Source organism: Melanostigma gelatinosum, assembly GCF_949748355.1.
Source record: "Melanostigma gelatinosum genome assembly, chromosome: 10".
In the NCBI taxonomy this organism is placed as follows: Eukaryota; Metazoa; Chordata; class Actinopteri; order Perciformes; family Zoarcidae; genus Melanostigma; species Melanostigma gelatinosum.
The window spans coordinates 10953398-10971969 of NC_136643.1; the positions used below are offsets into that span (position 1 = coordinate 10953398).

Consider the following 18572-nt stretch of genomic DNA (forward strand, 5'->3'; position numbering starts at 1 on the left):
CAGAGCCACAGAAGACATTTAAAACAGTTGTTTCAGGCTCAATAGCTTCCCTCAAGACTTGTCAACCGACTGGCAAGTCGGTGGAGTAACCTTTTAAAGATTTTCTTACATTAGTAAGATCCATTTCAATCATAAAAAATATCAAGATATATGTGACTATACCTGTTATTTATATGGTTAAAAAATGCATTTAATGGGTAGGTCACTGAGCCAAAGTCCAAGCACGTTACTACAACAAACCAGTCTCAGATTGCATTCATTTCACATACGCATCCATGTTTAAAAGAAGGGTCACAGTGGAAGATGAGTGTGTTCCACAGTATAAATAACTTAAACAGCGTGGAGCCCCAGTGGAAATGATTCGTTGACATGTGTAAACCCAACGTGGCCCGCTTCCTTAGTGACCACGTCCCAGCCCACACTCATCACCAGCATTACTCAACAAAAAAATAACACCAGTTGTTATGGCAGCCGGCTTGTTTGTAACCTCCCCCGTGGGAACATTTTGGAATGAGTCACGGCTCCAATGGTTGATTCTTGCGTTGCAAAACCCAATCAGGAACGCAGGGGGGTTAACGTGAAGATGATGAGGTATTACGTAAGGGACATTGGTCTCGCGGTTGCATTTTGGACATGTTTTTTATAGTTTGTGTCGCCATGTTTAGGAGCCAGACGAGTGTGGTTTGCCACAAGAGTATAATGTGATGCAAGGAAGTTCAGGCAACAACACCGAAATATTGGTCAATCCAGTTTTTATGGTATTGTTACGAGTAAAAAGGGTAAATAAACCGATGTAGCCATGATGAGTGGGGTGCCTCACCTCCCTAATTTGTGTTTTCCTAACCCTCGTCCAGCACGACCCAACCCGAACAAGCACACTAAGAGACACACTCTCACACACACAGACACTCTTCGCTCGTCATTACACACACAAACACACCAGCCAGCTGCAGCCTTTAGGAAGTGGGGGCCACTGAGAGGAGCCTGAGAGCACTGCGTGGAGACGGCGTTCTCACAGCAGCGTCCTCTTAAGTCTCACCTTGTTGTGTATGACCACCACGTTGTGGCTGTCCGCACTCAGCCAGGTGTCCATGGCCTTGCAGATGCTGCAGATCTTGTCCAGGGCCGGAGCGTGGTGGTCAGGCCAGCCAAAGTCCAACACCTGGGAGAAGAGAGAGACTCTCAGTTACGATTCAGAATCGATGGTCAGTACAACACACGGGAGGGGAAGCAAGTCAGCTTTACCTTTGGGTTAAGTTCGCTGATGTCATAACGCTTCTCACTGAGGTTGAAGAGCTAAGGAGAAAGGAAAAGTAAACACCGTCGTAACAAATTATCAGCATTACATTGTACAGTAGATTGACATACAAGAATGAATGCCATTCTATGTACGATTCAAGACTGTTATCGTTGGTCAGTGATCAGTCTTTACTCTCACAAAGGTTTTCCTTTGCTGGCTTTGCTACGGTAATATAGCAATGCTATGTTACTACTCAGTTAGCTTACTAGCTGGACCTGCTAACCGTAGGGACTAATATTAGAGCAGGTAAGCACACTGTGTTTTTGGATTTTTAAAGAAACAGATTCTTTTTTTACGCTGACTGTCACGCTTGCTGAACTCTTACTAGAGAAACTTTTGATTTTTTCTGTGAATAAATGTGGAGAAATCCACAGGGAGTCTCTTCCACACAGCGAGGCATACAGCGTATTACTTAAACAATGGTATCGGATCGGCACTCGGTATCGGCAGATATACAAAGATCCAGGTATCGGTAACCGGACTGAAAAAGTCGGATCGATGCATCCCTATTTTGAACAATGTCCGATTCACTATTCAGCTAAAATTGTTTTACACACATACAGAATATGTTTTGAGATTAAAACAACCCAATAAAACTCCAGGAAAACTCCAAGTGGCTGAACCTTAAAGTTCAGAAAGAAACAAAGTATGAAACTCCTCGCAAAAACGGCTTAAATCAGATAACATATATGTACCGGTAGGTTAAGGCTGAGGATGTGAGTGATGAGTTTCTAGCTTGACAGTAGTAGCAGCCACAGGCCAGTGAACACCAGATAGCAATACCAATAGCATCAGATGAACAGAGATGTACACAGAAACTGTGAGGGATCAGCTGATGATCGGCTGACCCGGGCAGCAATAATGACTTCAACTTACACTATTTGCTTCATTCATTTAAAAAAAAAAAAAGTGAATTGCTGTGTTCCTGCCAGAATCGCCCGCATGAACACAGCGAAGCCGTACCAGGTAGTTGTGGCCGTGTTTGGAGCGCAGCATGGAGGCGACCTCCCGCAGGTTGGCAGCGTAGCTCTGCTCCTCCACGCTGCTGGGGAAGGAGACGGAGATGATCCTCTCCGTGATGTAGATCAGGTCCAACTCGTAGCTCTCCTCCATGGCCTGCAGCAGACTCGTGCTCCTGTCCGAGAGATAAGAGAAGCATTTGATCTTCAGTGTGGGTCAAACAGCAATTTTGCATATCAAAGGCCCCGCTGCGCAAAAAAACAAAACGGAGGTGGACCGTTGGACCGTTGGACCGCGGAATATAGCGAGGAATTTAATACCCAGAAGTAATGCAGCACATGAGATTTATAAATACGCGCTTGTGTTTATCAGACCAGATAGTGCGTGATCCCTTTGACCATGCATACCCAGGACAAGAGTGCCAAAAGTTGGCGTGTTGATGTTTTCTCTGTAAATTCCCTTCTCATCAATGCAGCAAATTCAATTTCAGATTCAGCTGAAACAAATATCCTAATATGGTAACGCTCCACATAAATCGCGAGGGAAAACAGAAGAGGAAGATATTGACCTCCGGGTTGGAAGGGAGTCACTGCCCCAAGCGAGGGGGGTCAACTTTATTTTATGAAACCTTGCCAGGTATTTGTAGTAACCGTCCGCTCATCGTTTTTTCAAGAAGTTGTAAAACCACTGTGGATCACGGCCTCTCGTGGCTTTTTGCTGAATTGAACTTCTGTCAAATGTCTCCAAACAGCTAGTGCAGCATAATCCAATGCTCTGTTGCCAACTGATCTCATTAAGCGTTCAAAAATCCAACACTTATCTCATTATCTTCTTGATTTGCCAATGTTTTGGAGAAAGGTTTTTGATTTTTCAGCTGTGAAAAAACGGCTCGTTAAAAGCAACAGTTTAAAGTGAATACGTGTGTTTAACTTTAACAGCTTTCGCTAACTTTAAAAAGACATTGACAGATTTTTCATTTTGTGCAGAACTACTACTTTAAATGCCGGCGATGATCTTGTCCATTTTGAAAATGTGGACAGAGAATGTGGATAGTGAGATGGAGAGGTTAACGGAGAGGCGTCTGGACCGTAGGGCCCAGACTGCAGCATATTTCCCACATTTGTCAGCTGTGAGAAGCCCCTGAGGAAATTGCTCATGTGTCTGGGACAGAAGAGCTCCCCAGGTTTACTATACGAGTACTGTAACCTGGTCTGTGCTGTACATCTGGACCCACTCAGAACTTGCTTACTGGAAATTATTCATGAAAACTGATATATCACACATGCAATCATGTGTTGCAACATACTTTGAAATAGTTCTGAAAGTTGTGTCTTTTAATGTTTGTAATTTGCCAATACTTATATTTCTCCTATTGCCTGCATCTCTCTCTCTCTCTCTCTCTCTCTCTCTCTCTCTCTCTCTCTCTCTCTCTCTCTCTCTCTCTCTCTCTCTCTCCTTTTTGCATCTTTCTCAGTGTTTATTGTTTTCTACTTTGTCCCTCTCTGTCTCTGCATACGTATGTCTTTGGCCTCTGGGTGCAGTCAGGGCCAATATAGACCTGTGGTTTGGTCCTGTTCCATATCCACCAGCATGTGCTGACCGGCGTAGCGCCAACCTGCTTCTCATCAGCTGAAGAGATGAAGCGATTGCGCTTTTTCTGCACGCCGCGTTAAAAGAATGAGGCATTATCTCCACACGCTCAATTTCAGCGCTGCAGTGATCTCATTGCCTCATTTGAACAAAGACCGACGGTGAACTAGCAATGTTTAATATGGACACCTGAGACATTATAGGCTGTAAAACATCTCGCCGGATATTTCTTAGTAATAACAGTGAACAACCAAGACTTCTGTCTCTTCAATCGAAAACACTGAGGGGCCTCCGTCATCCCAGACTTCCTGGTGGTGAACACCTACAGTTTCCCACGATCTCAAGGGTCAATGATCCGTCAATGGTCACTTCATAAACATCGCATAATGCTAAATACTTATTATTCCTGCAGATTATTTGCGATTAACTCCATATACTTCAAGCTGCACAAATAGTTTTTGTATTAACAATGGATGAAAGTTTGTCGCATGTAATGACGAAACCGTAGAGAATTATCACCCAACCCTCAGAACTCTCCGAGAATTGTATCCACTTGTTGAGCTCATTGTTTGGGTTTTCAAGCCCACAAACTCAACTCTGATCAACCTTATTCACAGCAAAGAAAAAGCATCTATAAACACACTTCCTGCCAAGCACCGAGCGGGACACAGTCAAAGTTAGTGACAAGCGTTTGTGGAGTGAGTCCGAAATAGAACTGAAAGTATAGGGTGAACATTTAAATTCCATTGAAACAGACATTTTTTGCTAAAATATTAGCCACAAAACATGATAATGTAATAAAATGTCTGGCCAAACACTATAGATTTTATAAGACATATAATAGGCCTGCCATTTTAGTGGCAGTATAGTTTGCTCAAAGCTGTAACTGTATGATAGCTCCTTTAACAAGAGTTCATTTTTTTTGGGGGGGGGGGGACTCTGTCTAAACATTGAGTTATTCCCAGGAACAAGGTACTGATTTCAATTGTACCATGAACATGTTGAAAGAAGCTTTTAACTATACAGTTCACTTTACTGAAGTTAAGTTTACTGTAGTTGTGCCTACGGTGTAGAAATATGATAGACTCTGAATTGTAAGTCTCTTTGGATAAAAGCGTCTGCTAAATGACTGTAATGTAATGTAATGTAAACCTCCATGCAGATAAAAATGTATCAGAATGTAAATAAGCCTCTCTGGACGCACTAGTTTGATTGCATAGCCAGAGCATTACATAACAAATAACCATCATGACTGTGCTGTTATGCACTTTGATTTTTCCTTTATATGGATGGAAAACGACTGTGATCTCATACCGTGCCTGTGCCGTTATTAGCGACGATGTATCAGATGTTGAACTGTTTTTATAACTCTGTATCAACTCTTTGACTTGCTGTGAGGGAATCAAACTGTCACTCAAACTCAGCACAGCACTTCAGCCTGTACTGTTGTGGTGTCCAGTTTTACACGTTACTTACACAACTGACAACATCTGTGACTCCCTCAGGACCGAGGTGAGAGGGGTCGACATCAAATATCTTTGTGTCCAACTAAACGGCGTGAGGTCCAGTTCAATGGCAGGGCATGTTGCCACGGCAAATATCCGATTACAACAGAACTTTGTATTTCAAATGCTTTCATGACTCCAGCTGAATGTGAGGGAGGATGGATAAGGTTGTGCCTTCATTATCTTTTTTGTCCTTTTGGAGGAAACAGTGGAGATTAGGTCCTAAAATAATTCATAAAATCCAATCCAATAAGCCGAATGAAGCCTTTTATGGGAAACCTGAGGCTTAAAGAGAAGAGTTCCTACCTCGACGGTCGGCGCCGGGACTCCATGCTCTTTGAAGATTTCGTTGAGCCCTGCCAAACACAAAGAAAAACAGTAATGCGTTAACATAAGCCGATACATATAACTTCCATGCCTACTATTTGTACACAGATATATACATCAAATTTTATTAATTAAATTAAAAGTTCATTGCTGTGTGAAAAGACATCAAAATATGCTATTTGTCCAACAAAAGAGCTTGTTTGAAACAGTTGTTTGTTGGTTTTAGTATCATAGAGTCCATAATGTCACCAATAGTTCCACTGATTGTGGATTTACCTGCTATTGATCTGTGATTTGTTTATAAGGCAGTACCGAAACCAAGCTATTTTCTGACAGTACCACAAGTCCGATCTGGTTAAAGCCAGAATTAGTAGGATTTTCCTAAAATACAATGTACTCCTACAATAATAACCCCTCTCAATCATCACCTGTGACCCACTAGATGTGTGTGATGGTGTATGTCAGACGATTCTGGGGGCCAACCTCAATAAAAAAACGTAGCAACCGGGTGCAAATATAGCGAGGCGAAACACCAAGCGGACCAAGTGTGAGCTGGGGCTGGCTTTCTGTAACACCTGTTGAGCCGGGAGGAGGGGCCAACTTTCAACTGTGGGTTCACAAACTGCAACCGACACGTCCTACTCATTCTGCCTTTAATGTTGTTGACTAGTTCAAAATTTGACATATTTCCAAAGGTAATTGTAAATTGTATATTCATCCCTCTAAATTGAACACATTTGAGAGACAAATGCTGATTATTGCCTCACTTTACACTTGAGGTCACATTTTACACACAGTGCGCACAGTGCAGCTTGCAATGGGCCCTCGCATACGATGCTGTGTGAGGATGGCATCACATGGCACCCTCACAAAGCAAAGCAGAGAGGCCCTCGCGGAGGAAGTGTGGCTGAAGTTGATTGACTGTGTTTTGGCTCCACTATGCCTAGTCTGCCTCGCCTCCGCTTTAAAGCCAGCTCGAGGAAGGGGTCAAAGGCCATGTGGACTTGTCCACTCCCCTGTGGTGTTTGGGTCACATGTACACAGGAGGGGGCTGTGATCTATCATCATCCATTAGATCAGACTGGCTGACTGAGCCCCGCTCGCCTCCCTGGATGAGTTTCAGCCTGCTTTGCTCCCCTCACGCCTAACGAGGACACATTCGAGCTAACGGAGACATCATCCATGTGGGTAGTTAATCATGTGAGTGGGCACTGTTCCAATGTTGTTGTTGCAGCCCAAAATGTAGCAGTTTTTCCCCAAAAAAAATCCAACAAATCAGCAACCTTTTTGTTTTTATCTTGCAATACATTGCGAGTAACGTTCCAAAATTACAAGCCAGCTGTAAAAAGTTGCAAAAATAAAAATAAGTTTGTGAATTTCTAGGGATGCCCCACACTTAACTCAACTAGCTAGCGAGGAAGTTGAACGCAGTTCTGTAACTTTGTGGTGGTGATCCAACCTTATTTTCCTCACCTTGATAGGTAGAAAGTTGCAGATTGAAGGGAACAGAAGTCAAACAAAAGAAAACAGACAGAATCGTCACATGTTGATGCTGCGTGATTGAAATTTCAAGGTGGGGCTGAAGATCGGGTAGCGAGCGACACGTTATGTTGTTGATCCTGTGTCGCGTAAAGGAGCTCATAAATGACATGATGATATCGGATCGCTGCATAGCATACTCGCCAGCATTCTCGGTATTTCAGAGACTGATATTGCAGTAAAAAGGTGCAAGCATGCCTGCAGTTTATTTTTTTTAAAGATCTCTTAATACAACACATATTGATTGAATTTGTGTTCAAATTCAATCTTACTGAATGAATACTCATTGATATACGGGCACAAATGCAGACATAAATGAATCAGACGACACAGTGTTTGCCAATATTCTTTTCTGTCCCAGCAAATCCACTTCATTTCAACAAACTCTATGCACCATTCCTTTGCTCCATCTTTACATGGTAAGTATTCACGTCAGTCCGTGGCCCGACTGAGGCGACACAAAGCAAAACCCCCATTTTCTTTCTGTGCTTCGGCCTAAACGTTTCAGTATGTTGCCAGGGGCAATAACGTGCAGTCGCCAGAGGATGACAGAGATGAATGACCAAGAAACGGCCTAAAAGAGAGCTCAGTTGCTTGTGTTGAGATGTGGAACTTGTTGTGCATGAAAGTCTTTGAAAGCCCAAAGTCCTCTTAAAAAGGACCACTGTGAGGTGATCAGAACATTCTTTTTTAATGACAAGGTAAAACATGTCAGAGAAGCCCTGTTCATTGGACGACAAAACGCATTACAAAGCGCCACCACTTCAACCAGAATGCAAACAAATACCTTAATTAGAGAGTGGGAGAGAGTTTCGAGGAGATGGTGTTTGTATTGTGCCGCAAAGACGCCAGTAAACTCGCAGTATTTGCTTCAGATTAGCCTGAATTGGCGGGCAGAGCAATTTATGAGCGACGACATGTACGTTAAAGTGCAACCATCTGGGTAAATAAACGCGTCGCAGTGAAGCTACGGCCAGTAATGAGATGATAAGTTTCTCTCGCTCTGATGCGGTCACTGAGAAACTGAAAGAGATTGCGATGCTCACGTGCTGTGATTCTATGAATGGAGGGCACTGTTTAGCCATGACTATCCACGGAGCCAGATTCAGAGTAGAAAACATTAGCTCCCGAACATCACACAATCCGAACCCTAAGACCTGTTACTCTGCTTTGAGAAGTTGTGTTGGGAAGAACGGGGGAGGGGGAGGGGGGTTAGCGGGTGAGGAGAGGAGGAGGCAGTAGGAACTGGAGTGGGGGGGGGGTCCAGCAGCCCTGTTTCCAGATGAAAACCATCTGTGGAGGTTGACTTTACAAGCAGGCCATTCAAATTAACCATCTGAGAAAGAGGGAGGGAGGGAGGGAGGGGTGAAAGACGTTGGGGGCTGGTAAAAGTCTGCAAAAGACACGAGAGAAACTGCTCTATAACAAAGAAAAAAGCAATGAAGGAGCGGACAAGAACGAGCCCAGTGTTGAATAAATCCATCCATCCATTCGCTCCTCCACCGCGGTCCTACCTTCCTGAAAAGGTGGCCCGTACTCCATCGCCATGCCCCCCTCAGAGAGGAGAGCCGCCTTCTCAAAGACCCTCCTCGGTTCATCTCTGGAGAGCTCCCTCTGCCTCTCACCGCTCTCTGTCCGGCAGTGAAGTGTCCTCCGTGAAACCTCTCCCTTTTCTCTGACAGCGGAGGAGGAATCCAAAAAAAAAAGGAAATCTATTTTGGGCTGTAGTTGCCTGCAGTGGGCCACTTCATGCTCCGGCTCAGACCAGACTCCTCCACAACGCTCCTTGTTTTCTGTCTTCTGTGTCCGCTCTGTCTTCACCCTTCCTTCTCTCGCTCTCTGTCTGTGTGGTGGCCACCCTCTCCCCCCCTCCTCCTCCTCCCACTCGGCCTCCTATCACGTTATCTCTCCCCCTCATATTCAACTTTTCCCTCCCTCTCTCTCTCTCTCTCGCATCTGTGTAGGGATCTAAATTGCAACTGCTAACCCTTTCCGTCTCCTTGGGCAAACATCTGGGGTCTGATGCACGTTGTTGCACGAGCACACATGAATCAGCTGACTGTAGCTCTTCACCACTCTGTGTGGGGAGTCACGGCCGGTCAAATGTCATTTTGCAAACATGCTCGTGTGTGTGTGCGTGTATCTGCGTGTGAGAATCTTATTCTGACCTCAAGCCAGTTGTGTTTTTTTGCACATGTGATTTCACAAACAACCTGTTTTTGTGAAGTCGATCATGTTATTATCACAGTTTAGTATTTCTAAATGGTGTGTGTACTCTGAACTTTCCTCTCTTTTCTGCCATTTTCTCACCTTTCAGTCACAAGTACAAGAAAGAGAATAATCGCCAAGACTGAGCAGCCTCTTAAGTAAAAATGTGGCACATGAAAACACCTTAACTTTTTAAAGGTGCATTTAAATCTCAAATAAGTTAAAAGCTTAATGAAAGGAGTCAACAAAGGCAAAGAAGCAGATAAACACCAGTGGAACCGAGGTACAAAACTGATCCAGTGAAGCGAGAGAAGCAAGTCATAAGACGAATCGTTTCGATGCTCCGAGGCGATGACTGAAACACAGACTCACTCAGTCACACACTTATACCAAAATATGAGCTGAGAGGGAAAACTCATGAGCCGTGCAAAAACACTGTCCGATGTGAAGCTCCCGCATGACGGGGGAGGAGTGTGTGCTCTTCTGCACTTCACTGTATGAGAAAAGTGAAGAACAACACGGGGAATGCCAATAAAAGCAGCCACACACACAAACACACATATATGTTGATCGTTGTGGAGAAAGTGGGTACGCGGCTTTGGGTGGTAACTCTAAATCGGTTACATGATCCTTCCTTTCCCAGACAAAATACAACTCACAGGAAGTTGTGTCATGGCCGGCCAGGGCGGAGTGAGTCCAAGGCAAACATGTGCACCCTAATTGTTGTGTGCGTGTGTTCACCCAACGTGCACGCATGGAGGCGGGAGACTTCACCCTGAAGCCAGGATAACTACTTCATTAAAGTTCATCCGCTATTTCTAAAACAACCATTTGTAGGCTCGGGGGGGGGGGGGATAAGCCATGTGTGTCTGATTACCCATCACTCCCTGGGGTGTCTACGCTGAACATCCCTTGTGAAAGCCCAACGCAGTAGTGATGTATGGTGACCAATGTTCAATCAATTTGTAAGGATGCGTCCTTTTTAAGTAATTCTGATTCCACTTATTTTCCCAATATGTACAGCAGCAAATTACACGTTACGACAGGCTGAATGTGGCGCCGGCCAGTAGAAAAGCATACGCTACGTTTCCTCACAGAAGCCAGACTCTGGATTCTAATGGTAAAATCAGAGATGAGGTGACTTCAGAAGTGGTTCATATCTGCTACTGTACTTGTGCCTGCGACATTCAGCCCATTCATTTATGCAGGGAGTGGTGCCCCCATATCCAGCAAAAAGGAAGGGTGTGGAGGTTTGGGTGGTGGATGGGAGTTCAACATATCCAACTTTGATGCAGGAGAACAGAGACCCCCCCCCCCCCACCCCACCCCCCTCACAAACCCAGTGATTATCATTTTATCAACCCTAACTAGAATCTTTCTGTGAGCTTAATCAATAGGTTTAGTTGCCTAACCTTACCCTTATCTGTACCATATATTATTTGCCATAACCACAATCTATCCCTAACGTGGATGATGCTGTTGAATGCCATGTAGTAAGCAAGGCATTGTTCGTAATTAACCACAATTGCATGGTATTGCCAAATGGCAACAATTACTTTCATTAAATTTTACTAAACTGACAGTAATATAAATCCATGTTTTATAGTTTAGTTGTGAAAAGGGATCTTTTATTTTGAATGACAGACTTTTTCCATGAACACGTGTTGTTAAGAAGGTCACTATCTGAGGGCTCCCAAATATTTAAGCAAAATGTATTCAAGACAAACATTGAAAGACGATCTGGGATGAGTTCACTTTGAATTTCCATCATTAAACCAGTTTAGATGTGATGTGCTTTTTGTGAAATGGTAAAATGCCTTTGTTGCTGTATGACCACTATATGCGAATAATGAAGTGTGACAGCATTCTTTCACCTGATCCGGTCAGAACAACACAGACCGCCACTGACCCTAGAAGCGAACGAGAAGGGGAGATGCCAAGATGTAGGAGCAGGTGCTCCGAGTGTGCCGTGTTCCTTTGCTCCACCCAAGAGAGGAACTCCTTCTTCTTAAAACTGGGTCAGAATGGAGAATGTAATGTCAATATGATTTAAATAAATGAATGATATTGAATAAAAAGGATGGTGTGTGGCTCAGTGGTAGCGCCGGGTCGAAGTGTCCCTGGGGAATACACTTAACTCCAAGCTGTGCCTAATGTGTATGCATGATTAGTTAGAGTTCTGATGGGCAGGTGGCACTTTGCATGGCAGCCCCGACCATCAGTGTATGAATGGGTGAATGATAGTGTTGTAGTGTTACTACTACTATTACTATTACCATTTAAATAGGAACAAAATATTTTGACGAGACGTTCCACAATTGTGCATTGATGCCATATGGCAACGATTTACCAACAACCAAACATTTCTATTAATTCAGCAATAGTTAAAGTAACTAAACACATTAAACATTGTTATCATGTTTAAGTAATAAATAAATGATATGTTTATGTCATAGAGTGATATATGTCAAATATCTTCTTTGGTATCATTTTGTGAAATTGGGGTTTTACCTGACATTTGCTTTAAGAGTTTCCTAAAACCTGAAGTTGTTGATGACCTTGCGGACCTTCTGCACTCTGTAGCTGATCTTGGCCTTTGACCTTCCAGCATGTGTGCGTGTGTTTGTGTGTGTGTGTGTGTGTGTGTGTGTGTGTGTGTGTGTGTGTGTGTGTGTGTGCACCCAAGAGGCACAGATGGAACGCTTCACATTACATTGCACTGACAAATCCTCCAGCTCACAGAATCAGCAGCTAATCACACAGCGTGATGGCCTCGGAGTCTGACGTGCCTTTGAAAACAGATCTAATGGGAACAGAATCAGCAGCCTGGCTGGATTCCCGGCTCAGAAACACCTCATCCTTCTTTTTTTAACACTTTGCAAGACACAGCAAGACACTTTGTCTGACAAGTTGACAAGTTGCTTATTCTCTTGTGAACATTGGATGTGTTTTTGTTGGAAACTGCACGAGTTGGCCAGAAAGTTGGACAAGGCCAGTCCAACATTTGAAAAGTAAACAAAACGTACTTCCTGTGGACACCGATACTTCAGAGGACAAATGAAACAATGATCACTTCACGGCAGCTGGAACGCCTCTATCCGCACACAATTAATACCCCTCCTACATCAAACAGGTGATCTGTCTGCAAGCGTCGCAGAGGCGGACTAATCTGCTTCAGCTCGGTAATCGAAGCGAAAGAGATGGCTGGACCTGCGAAAAAAAAGTTGAAACTCACCATGGTGTCTACGTGTTTGAGAGGGAGGTCACCGCTCGGAGCCTGTTCAGAGAAAAGACAGAGAAAAGGAGAAAAAGTTCAATAATGTGCCTGCAACACAACATTCCTCAAAAGCTCATGTCGTGTAACGTCGCGTCGTGTCACATCGTCTCCTCTCGTGCTACGTCCGAGCCACGCTGGGCCCCATTCTTTGCCCTAATGTGGCCTGGAGCAGAGCAGAGCGGGGCTCCACCTTGAATGCGTGGGACCATCTATAATCCCTCTGTGCAAATATTTACACAAAGTGACAAGTCTGCTTCCATTCGCCAAGACCTGAGAGTCCATCCGCAGAACTCTCTTTTCCAACGCCATATACAGCTATGGACAGTGAGAGAGAGAGAGAGAGAGAGAGAGAGAGAGAGAGAGAGAGAAATAGGGGACATGGAGAGAGAGAGGAAAGGAGAAAGACAGAGAAGAGAGAAATGAAAGACGTGGGTAGATGTGGAGTCGGGGCCGGCAGGGTGCTGGTTATAGAGGGAGATGAGATGGAGGTAAAGAAAAGGGGTTCATGGCTGAGAGCAGAAGAAGAAAAACATCGGAGCGATCCATGATGTCATGAGCATGTGTGGGCTTGGCTCACAGCAGACGACCACACATGCACAGATGTTACTTAGCGTAACAGATTCGGTGCAAATTAAGAAAAAGGCATCTCTGTATGTGTCAGAGAGGACAGCAAATGACTCGAGGCACTTTTCACTGCAGTGAAACTGACTATGTTGGCCGTGGTCTCTCCGACAAATGGCTGATCAGCCATGATGCATGTCTGATCAGTTGTGACGTTCCCTGTCTCTGTCGATCGTCCTCGTATCGAGCAATAAGTGCAGTACATCATTGACTCCTGACCCTGTTGTTGTCATAGAGATTTGAGTGATTGTCAAAAGTTGACCTCAACAGTTTCTCAATGTCGAGCAAAAAACAGCACATGAGGTTGTAAAAAGTGCTGAAAGTTGGCATTGTGTGCTTGGTCAGATTCTAAGCGTTGTTTACTTTACTCTCTCATCTAAATCAGGAAAACTATTTGAACAAAATTTGGATGAAATGTATTAAATAAAAAACAAAAACTTTGTTAAGTTTTCAACAGGTTTATAATCTCCAAACGATAACCCCCATCGCACAGGCAAGTAAACAGACTGTCCTTATTCCAAATGAGCTGCATACATGTCCAAAGAATACTCCCAAACCTGAATCATGTCGGCATATCCCGTATGTCTTCATCGGGAAAGTACTTCATTCAAAATAAAGCCGAATCCCGACACGTACACGGCCCGTATCAAATTCAGAATATTGTGATATTTGGTATAAAAAGGAAAAAAATGGAAATATTCGTGTTCATGTCAACATTGTCAGTGATAGGACACATCAGGCTTTTGGATACACAGACACCAACAAAAGAAATGTAATATCACCAGACTTGTAATTGGGAAGGAAGCACCAATAGTGGAGGCCTCCTCCTGGACAGTAAACACACAGAGAGCTGCACTGTGACACCAAGGATGCTCTGCTTCTGGAAAAAGCTTCAGTCGAGTATAAACAGTAAAGGCAAACGGTCAATTATAGTCTGGCTGTGCAGGCACCAGAATATAGACTGAACGCCCAGAACAAACCACCAAGCAGTAACAGAGAGACAGAGAGAGAGAGAGAGACATGCGAATCATCCTAACCAGTGAAATACCAACTTACAACATTTAAAAACAACCAAAGAATAAAGGGAATGGTGATTCAATTAATAATACAATGCCACGGAAACAACTTTGTGCTTAATGTCAGATCATGACCATCTGCTTTCTCTCGGCGGGTGTGTAACTGTGGTTGATTGTTGTACATTCGACAAGTGGAAGACAGAGTTGCTTTAAGGAACGAAGGGAAAGGAAACACCAGGCCGACGTTTTTTGAACCTCTAAATGCAGACTGTGGATTTGCTCGGAGGTCGAAAAGTTGCAGCCGCAGGCATTCTCACACAAATAGAGCCCATTGTGTGTACACCCAGAAAAACACACGGACACAAACAATTCTCACATTGATATATTCTAACATGTGCGTTCCCGCTTGTTGCAATTGCAGCCAGATGGCCGGAGTGAGTGCGTGTGTGTGTGGGTATCGTCGATGGGGCTTGCAACTAATTCAGAGAGCATGAGAAAGCCTGGGAAGCTGTGTATCAGCAAAATAGTCCACAGAAGAAGGGTCTGCCGTTTCTCTTAGCCCTCATCAAAGGAACCGTTTGAGGGGCAACTGTAGCACTGAAGCAAGTAATTGTTTCAAAGACATTTCCTTTTTCAAAATCAAGGCAATTCTTATAGTTGCCATGCAAAATAAACCTCTGGCCAAGATCCAGCCAGAACTGGATCTTGGCTTTTAGAGACTGTTTTACAGACCACTTCATAGCCTCAAATGATGAGGATTTGTGCTGTGTCATAGTGACGTTCCGACTCAGGGACAAAAGGGTTGATCCCCGGCGCTGATGACAAACACCAAACTGTCCCGTCACTGTTGAGAGGGGAACAAAGAGCCCTCGATCATGTTACGTTATCGCACTATGGTACGACGTATGGACATGACCGGGATCGCTTTTTGCTGACGATGATGCCAGAATAAACAGCAGGGTTTTGTCTTGCATTATAAGACTTAGGCATTGTTCAGTTTTGTTAAAAGAGTCAGAGAGTCCATTTTATTTGTTGTTATTTGTCATTTTTTAAATATATCAGTGGCATACAACAGTCTTAAAATGACAATAATATAACTTGTCGCAAATATTTCTAAGACAACATATTGTGCAACAAAAGTAGTTCTCGTCATAACAACAGCAAATGTTAGCCACACTACCGCAGGGCAGTAGGGTCCAGTCGGGTCCAGTCGGGTCCAGTAGGGTCTTACATTAAATCATTGTTCTGTAGCCAAGAGCTTTGCAACACGTGAAGGGAGACTGGAATCACAACACCTGGCATTTCCAGTGCTCTAAATATCTATGTATGTACTTATTTCTGCATCTTTGCATATTGATGATACAGTAATCAACTTTAAAGGGTGAAAAAACATCAATCAGATACTCTGGTTTTCTGGCTCCTTGGCCCAGCCCCGAGCTTAGAGCCATGCCATCTCCTTAAGCCAAGTCAGATGAGCATCATATTGCATTTGTTCTCATGAGAGGAGCTAAATACAGGCTGTTGAGCTCCCATGTGGTAGCAGAATAATAACAGACATAATAATAGCCGAGCAGTATGATAATATTTTGCTTGTAAGGAAGACAAGGGTCAGTATTTCCTGCTCTAAAGCTCAGAATGAATACATGTGGGAGGAGAAAGAGTTCTTGTTGATCAAAACCAGTGATAAAAAAATCACTTCAACGGGTGCTTACATCTGCATTCTGTCACAGTTTACTGATACCGGCCTCTATTTTGGACAACTGTCATTGTCCTACTGATTATAGATCAGCTGAAGGAACATTACGACAACACTGAATTCACCAAAGTAAAAGCTGAGATTTGGGGACGTGGAGACTTCGCTACATTTCAATCACGCACAGCAAGAAACACGAGAAGTCCGACAATCAGGCAGGTTACGAACAGCGTAGATTCAACGCAATCTCTGCAACTGTTTGGATGTTGCACCGCTCACATTAGACTTCTTATCTGCCCCAAAGACACTTGTTTTGCTCATGTTTTAGTGGCATGATAGCTCGCTGGTTGCAACTGCAATAGAAACATAGCTATTAGGTCTGTGGGCGCTATAACTAGACAATGACAGACTCTTGTTTAACTCCACTCTATTTATTTATTCATATCGCACCTTTCATACAAAACATGCAGCCCAGAACATTTTAAACAAACTAATTCAATTAAAAAATAAATAAATAAAATAGTCACATGCAATGCGTCTGAGTCTGCTTTGTTGCTCATGTTCACGTGCTGTGAAAACGGTCGCATTAAAACCAATCGGATGATGAGAGAGCTTCGACACAGCCACGTGTCTGTCTCTATGTACATCACAACAGAGTGTGACTTTTCACCCACAGCTCTTCATCTCTTCCAAGGCCGTAGCGTCGCATGTGCTTTCTTTCACATGAGCACAGTGGCTCCTTTGACCAATTCACCAAATGATAGCGCCGCTCCTTTAGGAAGGCAGAGGTAGCTGGCGCGTTGGGAGTTTCCCCCCCCCTGAGCGGCGGGGATAAAACGTAGCCCAAAGCAGGGCCTCTGGGGAAATGACCCAGGGCTAAATATACAGCTGTGCATCTTTAGAGCTCGAGAGACACAGCCCATTTAGCTCGGCAGGGCCCGGGCTCAGTGCGGACGGCGGAGCGGTTAAAAATCACCGCTTTGGGTGCATGGGTGTGGGTTTGAGACGAGGGGGAGAGAAGGGGAGTATGTCTCTGCGAGTAGGGAGGCAGACGGCTGCCGAGACTGTTGGAAGGACTCAGTGTTTACGTTCAGTCGGTGAGCTGAGCGGGCAATAAACGACGCGTGTGTGAAACTGAGAAGGATGAAAGAAAAGCCTTCCATTATTGTTCATAGCTTCGCTGTAGATGCACAGAATTGTGGGACAGTGTGTCTGTTGGGTGTGAGTGTCACGAACCACACATGGGATGCTCCACATTTGCTCCACCCTGTGTGTCTGTGTGTGTGTGTGTGTGTGTGTGTGCGCGTGTGTGTGTGTGTGTGTGTGTGTGTGTGTGAGTGTGTGTGTGTGTGTGTGTGTGAGTGAGAGTCAGACCAAGTGCCACTCATCCTTTCTTCTCCCAGTTTTAGGACAATTCTTTGGAAACTTAAAAACACACACACACACACACCATTTGTACTGGCAGCAGAGCTGCTACGCACTCCTATGTTTACACTTTACACATTTTGGACAGTGGCCCACACTGAGAGCTAGCATTGGCCTTAGACGGGCCTCGATGTACTTTATGCAGCATTCCTCACCGGTAATGACACGAAAGGTTGAAAAGCTACAATGTGCGAGCCATGCTGCACTAAATCACAGTCAAAGGGCCTAATTTGCAGAGAATGAAACGCATCCAAAAAATCAGGAAGAAAAAAAAACTCCATTTTGGCCGTGTTTTCTTATAAAGGCTACTGATTCTAATCTGCCCTAATTAAAATTCCCAAAACAGTGCAGGCTGAGAAAATGAATAAAATCCCCCAAAAGTGTTTTGTTCTTCTGAGGTGCCACTCAAAGTTGTGATCAGTCTCAAATGAGTTTTTGTTTGCAAATAAATGCTGATCCTCTGTCTGAGGTTACAACAGTTCTGGTCACTTGAAACAAAAAAATAAATCGTGAATGACCTTTAAAATACTACGTCTGATTGTCAGCGTGCCTCGTGATTGTGAGTTGCCCTTTTGTGTCAAACCCCGTCCATCACAGTGGACGACACAGACTGACATGTCCAACAGTGCCTCCTAGTGGAAATAAATACAAACTGCAGCCCTCGACACGAGTTGGCATAATGATGGTTCACCTGAAGCCTCAGTCCTTCACAGTAAAATTCATTTCGACATTGTAACACACAGCCAATGGAAACAGCAACCACTATGCCACTGAAGAAGCTGGAGGTAGATGTAAAGTAATGCTCATTGCTTCAGCAGAGCTTCCCGAGTTTCTATACTTTTAGGAAAGTGGCTGACAACTGTGAATGTGTTTGTTTGCCTTCAAAGTAAAAGCGCAGCTGTTTGGCAAGACCCTTAAACAAATGTTTTCCCCTCTAGTGGCTGCCTAAAAAGGCAATCCTGCCTCACGAGAGGTGATGCAACCCCAGAGCCAATTTAAAAGATCCCCTAAATGTAATGTTGAAAAAGCGATGTTCGGAAATGACAGGTCGCCTGCAAAGAATGTTGTTTTCAGTGTAAATCATCCAAACATTCGTCTTTCTTCTCCCTCG

The 18572-nt window shown here is 44.0% G+C and overlaps 1 protein-coding gene across 8 annotated transcripts in view; it reads right to left on the reverse strand.

Moving 5' to 3' along the window:
• Positions 1 to 18572, reverse strand: part of tns1b (tensin 1b) — a 95929-nt gene that overhangs the window by 46027 nt on the left and 31330 nt on the right. For 7 of the 8 annotated variants that reach the window (XM_079277132.1, XM_079277135.1, XM_079277133.1 and 4 more), the window contains exons 3-7: positions 12665 to 12706; positions 5662 to 5711; positions 2264 to 2435; positions 1246 to 1296; positions 1040 to 1162 (exon numbers count right to left, since the gene is read on the reverse strand). In XM_079277132.1, the coding sequence (XP_079133258.1) occupies positions 1040 to 1162; positions 1246 to 1296; positions 2264 to 2435; positions 5662 to 5711; positions 12665 to 12667 (399 nt within the window). In that variant the 5' untranslated portion in view covers positions 12668 to 12706. Of the gene's footprint in view, positions 1 to 1039; positions 1163 to 1245; positions 1297 to 2263; positions 2436 to 5661; positions 5712 to 8735; positions 8832 to 12664; positions 12707 to 18572 lie in introns of those variants that run through there. The other variant, XM_079277134.1, reaches the window with a different exon arrangement.